Source organism: Pogona vitticeps, chromosome 1 (assembly GCF_051106095.1).
Source record: "Pogona vitticeps strain Pit_001003342236 chromosome 1, PviZW2.1, whole genome shotgun sequence".
Taxonomy (NCBI): Eukaryota; Metazoa; Chordata; class Lepidosauria; order Squamata; family Agamidae; genus Pogona; species Pogona vitticeps.
The window spans coordinates 138,869,504-138,877,253 of NC_135783.1; the positions used below are offsets into that span (position 1 = coordinate 138,869,504).

Here is a 7,750-nt window from a genome sequence, read left to right on the forward strand (position 1 = left end):
CTTCGCCTCCCAGCCGAGCCTTCCGAAATCTTGGGGGGGGCGCGCGCGTTGGCTCTCTTTCCGTAGCGCTCGCCCCCCCCCCGCCTTCGCTCGGGCAGAGGCGCTCCCAAGGGGCAAACACGGCGCGCAAAGGGGGGGCCTGCGGGCGCGCTTCCGCCTCCCTCCCCGGGACCAGCGCTCGGGGGGGGGGTCTCGTAGGGACGGGACGCGGGGACGGCGCCTTTGCAGCAGGAGAGGGACGGGGGGGAAGGTAACGGCGACGACGAGCGGGCGTCTCTCTCTCTCCCGCCCGGTCCCCCCCCCCCGTTGCGGCTGCAAAGCGCCCGGAGCAGCAGCAGCGGCGGCTTTTTTTATTTATTTATTTTTTGCAAGCCCTGCTGTTGCTGCCGCTGCTCCCTGCGAAGCATCCCGAGGCATTTTGGCGCCAAACGGCTGGCCCCGCCCCTCCTTTGATGGTTCTCCCCCCCCCCCCCCGGAGGGGGTGGGGTGGGGCTAAAGAAGCCGCCCGCCCGCCCGCCCGCCCGCCCGGGTGTGTCAGGATATCCCCCCTCCCCTGCCCGCCCTTCGTCGATAAGATCCAAGCGCTTCCAAGCGGGCGCCGTGACAGTCCGCGGGTCTGCCGGGAGGGCGAGCGCCGGGCAAGGAGGCTCCGTCCGCCGGGCAAGGCGCGCGCTTGCAAGGGCTGCTGCGCGCCAGGGGGGAGAGAGAGAGAGCGAGCGAGCGAGAGAGACTTCCCCCCCCCCGGCCGCCTTCGCGACCCCACAAAGAGCGAGCCAGAGAGAGGGGCGCCCGGGGAGCTTCTCCCTCCCTTCCCTCCTTCGCCCCCCCCGCCCGCCGGGAGGTAAGCAAAATGGGGGGGACGCAGCAACAGCAGGAGGAGGAGGCGACGAAGGGTGCAGGCGGTGGTGGATCGGGGGGGTGTCCCCGCACCTCTCCCGGGCGGCGGCGGAGACGGGGGGGGTGTTCGCCGCGGGTCTCTTTCCAGCCGTGGGCCGGCGGGAGGGCACCGGCCGCGCGTGCTTTGGGGGTGTGTGGGTCATGGGGGGGAGTGTCGCTTCGGCCCCGCACCATCGAACGCGCTGCTGCAGGAGGGGGGCCCGCGCTTTTGTTTGGGCGCTCACCCACCCCGGGGGGGGGAACTTGCGAGTGGACCAAGGCGGGCGGGAGGTGCGGGGAGGACGCTCGAGGGACCTCCGTGCCGTGGGGCGAGCAGAGGGCGCCGGGCGAGCAAGTGAGCGAGTCCCAGCCGCTGGGACGGGGGGCGCGGAGGCGGCGGCGGCGGCGGCGGTGGTCTCTGCCTGCCTGCCTGCCTGCCTGGATGATCGGGAACCCCGGTTCTGCTTGAGCGGAGATCTCCCTCTTAAGCTCGGGATCGACTTCTGTCGACGGGAGGGGGGGGGGAAGCCCCTTCCCCCCCTCTGGTTGTTGCCCTTGGTCTTCCTCGGCCGCCGATAACCCCCTCCCCTGCCCACCCCACCCCACCCCCGGCGATCACTCCTGGGGCCGGAGCCCCGACCGATCCCGCTTGGAGCTTTTTCCAAAACGCTTGACTTGGTGGCGGTGCAAAAGAGAGGGATGGATGCAGGGAGAAAGAGAGCGGGCGAGAGGATGATTGGGGCGGAGGGGGGGGAAGAGGCAGGAGTCGCCCTTCCGTCGCGCGTGGTCACGCAGATGACAGACCAACAGCTGTGATCCGCCGAGGGGGCTGGTCCTTATTCCATCAGAGAGACGCATCGATCCCCTTCAGGTATCGCGCCGGATGACAAGCGGGGAGGGAGGGGGGGCGAGCTCCTTTTGTCGCCCACCGTGGATATGGGCAAACCTCCCTGGCCCCCTGGGTCCAGGTTTCCTCGGGAATCCAGATCAGGGAGAGGATGGCGGGGAGCTAGGATGTGTGGTGCTTCTGTATGAGGATGGGATGGGGGGGGCGGCTTCCTCCCTCCCCATCTCTGCGGGTGCCTTTCGGGAAGCAGGCTTTGGAAGTCCAGGGGAAGGCAAACTGCAGAGGGACACCAGTGCCACACACACACACACACACCGTGCTCCTGCTTTTCCTTTTTTTTCCTTTTCTTAAAACATCGTCTCCTCCTTTTCTCCTCCTCTAGTATAGCCTGCAGATGACAAAAGAGGGAAGCAACTTCCTTCCCCCCCCCCACTTTCCTGGACTATCCAAAGGGCTGGCTTCATTTTCCCCCTTGCCAAGGGGCTAGGAGGAGGCAGCCCGTCAGGAGGACTGCACCCTCCAGCCCCCAAAGCCCCCCTACTCCACCCTACAGTTTCCCTACAGAAGGAAGAAACCTGGGAGGTATCGCATCTTTACAGCTGCTCTTTGGTGTAAATTGCAGTGTTGTAACGGGTGGGGAGCTCTTCTCCCTTTTTTTTTAATACAATATAAGGAACTGAGAAGATCGGAACTGCACAGCTGGGTGTTTCTGACATTTTTTAATCTAACGTGCCTTTTTTTGTTTTTTGTTCTTGTTTAGTTTCGGACCCTGCCTGGAAGGGAGGGGGACAGATCCTTGCCTCACCCAAACCCAGCCTTTTTTTCTCCTGTTGTAACGATCCGCAGGCAAAGGTCCCCCCCCCCCCCGAAAGCAGTTCCTTCCAAGATGCCCGGGATGGTCAGTAAAAACCCGGACCTCGAATTTGACTCTCTGCAGCCTTGTTTCTATCCGGACGAGGACGATTTTTATTTGTGCGGTCCGGACTCCACGCCCCCAGGGGAGGACATCTGGAAAAAGTTTGAACTGCTCCCTACCCCGCCGCTGTCTCCCAGCCCGGCCGGTCTGCAAGAGAACCCCCCAGGAGGAGCCCCCGGGTCATGGGGAGGAGCAGCATCAGCGGCGCTCAGGGGCTTCCGAACCGGCGACCCCCTGGACTGGGCTTCGGAGCTGTTGCTGCTGCCCCCAGAGGCCGACCTGTGGGGCGGCGGGGACGGCAGGGATGCTTTCGAGATGGGCTTGGGGGAGAGCAGCAACCTCAACGCCATCATCATCCAGGACTGTATGTGGAGCGGCATCTCAGCCACGGAGAAGCTCGAGAGGGCCGTGCACGAGAAGCTGCAGAGGAAAGGAGGAACAGCTGCCGCGCCTGCCACAGCTGGCTCGGCTGCCACCCTGCCTCCCGCCGCCGCCGCCGCCTCGGCTGCCGCCAGCGCCGCCACGGCCCCCGCCCCCAACACCAGCTCTGGGAACAATAGTGGCAGCCAAGCCACCTCCGAGGAGCTCAACAACTCTGTGTCCGAGTGTGTGGATCCCGCCGTGGTCTTTCCTTTCCCGATGAACAAGAGAGAGCCAGTTGTCGCAGCAGCAGCAGCGCCAGCCTCAGCTGCTGGGGGAGTGGCTGGCCTCCGGGTGAACATTGGCGGCGGTGGCAGCAGCATTATTAACCACGGAGGAGGAGGAGGAGGGGGTGGTGCTGGTGGTGGGATCGCGCAAGGGCTGGCAGGTCCCGCTCAGCGACATGGGAGCAGTAATAGCGGCCGCCACCTGGGCACGGCTAGCGACAGCAGGACCAACAACAGTTCAGGGGATGATACGCTCAGTGATTCTGGTAAATATCCTTGCTGCCCTTGGTCGTGTGTGCACATCCCTCCTTTCTTAGGGGAAGGTTTCCCTTCCTTTCCGCATCTCAGAACTCCCCACAATGGTAGAAGTACAATCCCCTGTTATCTTCTGTGAATGTCTTTTGACCTGAACCCAACGATCAGTCCCCCCCAGTTAAAGCATCCGGATGAATGGAACTTGCACAAGGGGTGACTTGTGTCAGTTGGGGCCAAGAGATGGTTTTAGATCCAAGTATGCTACCTTGTTGTGAACGAGGCTGGCCTAGCTCTGTGGTTTAGGTATCTGGTTGCGGAGCTAGAGGTTGGGAGTTCAATTCCCCTCAGGGCTTTCTTGACACAAGGGGCTGGACCCAGTGATCCATAGGGTCCCTTCCAGCTCTACAATTCTAGGATTATCGTTTGGGCCAGAGCATCACAAAGTTACCTTTTTTTAAAACCACAGTTCCCAGAGTCCCTCTTGGTAGTACCTTTGCTAGCTGCAGGGATGCTGGGGGTTGTAGTCTAAAACAAGTTGCTTTTCCAAGACCTGATTTAGGCACAGAATTTTTTTAGGTCTAAGGGTCCTTGAGAGAAAACGAGGAGCCAATGCTTCTTTCTATTTCTCTTTCATACCCTCAAATTAAACCAGCCTTTCCCCAGTTGTTACAGCAGCCTCATTGAATCCATGGCAAGTCTGCACTTACATAAGCCCCACTGATTCAGTGGGTCCCTCCAGTCAGAACGAGCCCTGTAAAGCCATATCCGCAGCATGTCCTTTTATATCTGGCAGGGCACTTAAAAGGGAGCTCAGGGAAAGGTGGTGGCTATCACCTTTAGAGGAAGCATTTCAGAAAAGGGAAACAAAAAGAAAGACAAAAAAAGGGAGGAGAGAACAGAAAAAGAAAAGAATAAAAATCCTTTTCCGGGGCCTACAATTGAATCTCCAAAGCTGTGGTGGTCTGAAACTGACCTAGGACTGTTCATGTGGATATTTCTATTGGGAGCTATGTACCGACACAGGTACACTTGCACCACAAATGCTTGCTGGTCCTAATATGGTTGAAAAAAAGGAGTGATGATACCAATCTTCCCAAAGAAACTAGGTGTGTCCTATTGCTTCCCTCTTAGAAATCTTACAGGACTTGACCGGTAGATGGCAGTATATTTGCCTCTGTTAAGTCAGGACCCTCTCTTAAAAAGTGGTCACCTCCACCCTCAGACCGTTGTATGGATTTTCTTCACTTACAAAATATTTCAATGCTGTTGATGGATAGTGGAAAAGCATTTCTTAAGAAAACCCTACTAACCAAACTACAGCACCGCACCGTTAGGCTAAATGCAGCACTGTTCCATTTCTTGCTTTATTTCTGCTGTCGTAAAATGTGGGTTTAAAAAAGAGAGAGGCCTAACTACATTATGTGAACAGACAAGAACAGTTTGGGTATGGCAGGTTGATTTTATACATTTTGCGCAAGGCATCAACATTAAGCTTTTTTAGCTGTGCAGTCTTGGAAGCAGCATTCATTTTTGGCTTCAGTACAGCAAACATGCAAAAGACCAGCTTTACATTTAGTGAAACATCTACATTCGGATGAAGGGGAAGGGAATCCACTGCAATTATATACACAGTTTATTGTATGTAAATGAGAAAATCCATATGACCATAATCATAAACTTGACAATTCAGCCTTCCTGTTTAAAAGATTCACTGCTCCCTTCATGTCTGTGTCTTGACAGCTTTGACTGAGGGAGCACTTCCTCTGAACAGCTGTCTTCTTGGCAAGGACCCAAAAACTTTGGCTTAAAGGAACCTACCAACTGGAACAGCTTTGCATTTTCTGTGTTAGCAAATCCAGCAATTGTTTGGCTTTCCAGCCCTCTTTCAGTCAAGCAAGGGCTATGTGTGAGAGAGAAGACACAAACACACACACACACACACACACATTATATATATGTGCATCATTGTGCCTGTTGTTTTGTCCATGTAATTTAGAGCATAGAACAGGGACTTCAAGTGCAAATTATTTTTCTTTTTAATATTCTTTTCATCTTCCTCTGATTATATTGGGCTGCCATTTTATTTGTTTATTTCATTGCTTAGCTTGCGGTCTCATCGTTAGCGCTCTTTCATGTAGTTCTATAACCACATTTTATTCGTTGAAGGCCTGATGGAGCGTAGGGAGGCCTTAAGACCTGAGCATACAAACATATATTTTTTAATGGTTAAATGATGTTTTCCTGACTGTGCTGCATATTTTAAGTGTTTAAATATTTATACATTGGCATTTGCCCTGGGAATTGCTTGTATTTAGAACACATATATGCTAATTAATGCTAAATGCTTGGGAGCCTTCTGGTACATTTCCCTGAGAGTGTTAACATCTCCGCTTTCTCTTTCTCTGTGTTAAAAAGATGAAGAGGATGAAGAAGATGACGAAGAAGAAATTGATGTGGTCACTGTGGAAAAAAGGCGCTCTTCCTCTTACAAGTCTGTTACCACCCTAACTATTGCGGTGCGCCCTAAAAATGCCACCACCTTTGCCTCTGTGAGAACTCAACCACACGAAGTCCTCCTAAAGCGCTGTGCCCCAATTCATCAGCAGCATAACTATGCCGCGCCTTCGCCCTATATCGAAAGTGAAGAGGTGCCCCCCCAGAAAAAGCTAAAAAACGAAGCCCCTCGTCTGGTGAAAACTGCGGCCCCGCCAAAGCCGAAGAGCTGTAGCCCACGAAACTCCGATTCAGAAGACAGTGAGCGCCGACGTAACCACAACATCCTGGAGCGTCAAAGGCGTAATGATTTGAGGTCGAGTTTCCTTACGTTAAGGGACCATGTGCCAGAACTGGTTAAAAACGAGAAAGCCGCCAAAGTGGTCATCTTGAAAAAAGCCACTGAGTATGTCCACTCCCTCCAGGCTGAGGAGCACAAGTTGTTGCTAGAAAAGGAAAAATTGCAAGTCCGACAGCAGCAGTTGATAAAAAAATTAGAACACATGCAGACTTGTTAACTTTCTGGAAAGCAAGCAAACAAATAAAAACTTTATTTTTTTTGTCATTGTCTGATCTGGACAGCCACTGCCACTTTGCACATTTTTGATTCCTTAAAAGAGAGTTATTTTTTTTGACGTTAAGAATGTTGGTTTTCCTTTCAATCCAGTCTCTGAAGCAGATGACGAAAGAAGAGAGTAGATGGGCTGTTCTGATGTAGGACTGAAGAGGCTGCCAAACTGTAATGCAATGCCTTTTGTATTTCCTCTTAGAACTGTTATCTGTTCTTGAAATGTCGTGAGCGTTTGGATCTGCTTATGACATCCAGTTGAGTTTGGAAATGGTCATTCCTTCTTAAATGGTGCTTATGTTCTACCAGGTGTTATGGGGCAAAACCATTTTGTACTTTTGTGGTAATGGTGGGAAAACACCTCTGTAAATACCATATACACTTGCCTTTTGTACATGTCTTGGGTCATGAGAGGTGACTTTTGCTACCAATATTAGACTGGAAGTTCATACCTAAGTACTGTAATACCTCAATGTTTGAGGAGCATGTTTTTGTATACAAATATATTGTTAATCTCTGTTATGTACTGTACTAATTCTTACACTGCCTGTATACTTTAGTATGATGCTGATACATAACTAAATTTGATACTTATATTTTCGTATGAAAATGGTTGTGGAAAGTTTTGAGTAGATATTACTTTATCACTTTTTTGAACTAAGAAAACTTTTGTAAAGAAATTTACTATATATGCCTTTTTTCCTAGCCTGTTTCTTCCAGTTAATGTATTTGTTAATGTTTGTTGCATAGAACTGGGTAATTGCAAAGTTCTGTGTTTAATTTCTTCCAACGATGTACATTTAGTGCTGCATCTTTATAGCACTTTGAAATACCTCATGTTTATGAAATAAATAGCAATTAAATGATGTGTTACTTAATTATTTTCCTATACCATTTTTGTTATTGGTAGAAAATAATACCCACAAGAGTATAAACTAGAATGAGTAATTTTGTATTGCCTTAAATGAAATTGATTGCTGCACTATGTCTCTTAATAACACCATTTAGTTTTTGAATTGATCCTCTGTCAAATTGGATCAGTCCAAGGTTCATGTAGGGATTCTTTAGCTGAGAACATGACCATCAAAAATAAATGAACTGTATTTATCACATGGATATTTTTTCTGGAGAGATTACAGGTTGGCCAT

The 7,750-nt window shown here is 51.7% G+C and overlaps 1 protein-coding gene across 2 annotated transcripts; it reads left to right on the plus strand.

Moving 5' to 3' along the window:
- The first annotated feature begins 497 nt into the window (after nt 1-497).
- MYCN (MYCN proto-oncogene, bHLH transcription factor) lies at nt 498-7,468 on the plus strand. 2 transcript variants are annotated; one of them, XM_073001789.2, is made up of 3 exons: nt 498-841; nt 2,484-3,552; nt 5,957-7,468. In XM_073001789.2, exons 2-3 carry the CDS (start codon nt 2,610-2,612, stop codon nt 6,550-6,552), a joined length of 1,539 nt encoding a protein of 512 aa, XP_072857890.2. In that variant the 5' UTR covers nt 498-841; nt 2,484-2,609; the 3' UTR covers nt 6,553-7,468. The 2 variants fall into 2 exon arrangements, with proteins under 2 accessions (XP_072857890.2, XP_072857879.2); XM_073001778.2 differs by lacking the exon at nt 498-841 and adding an exon at nt 1,551-1,747.
- The last annotated feature ends 282 nt before the right edge of the window (nt 7,469-7,750 follow it).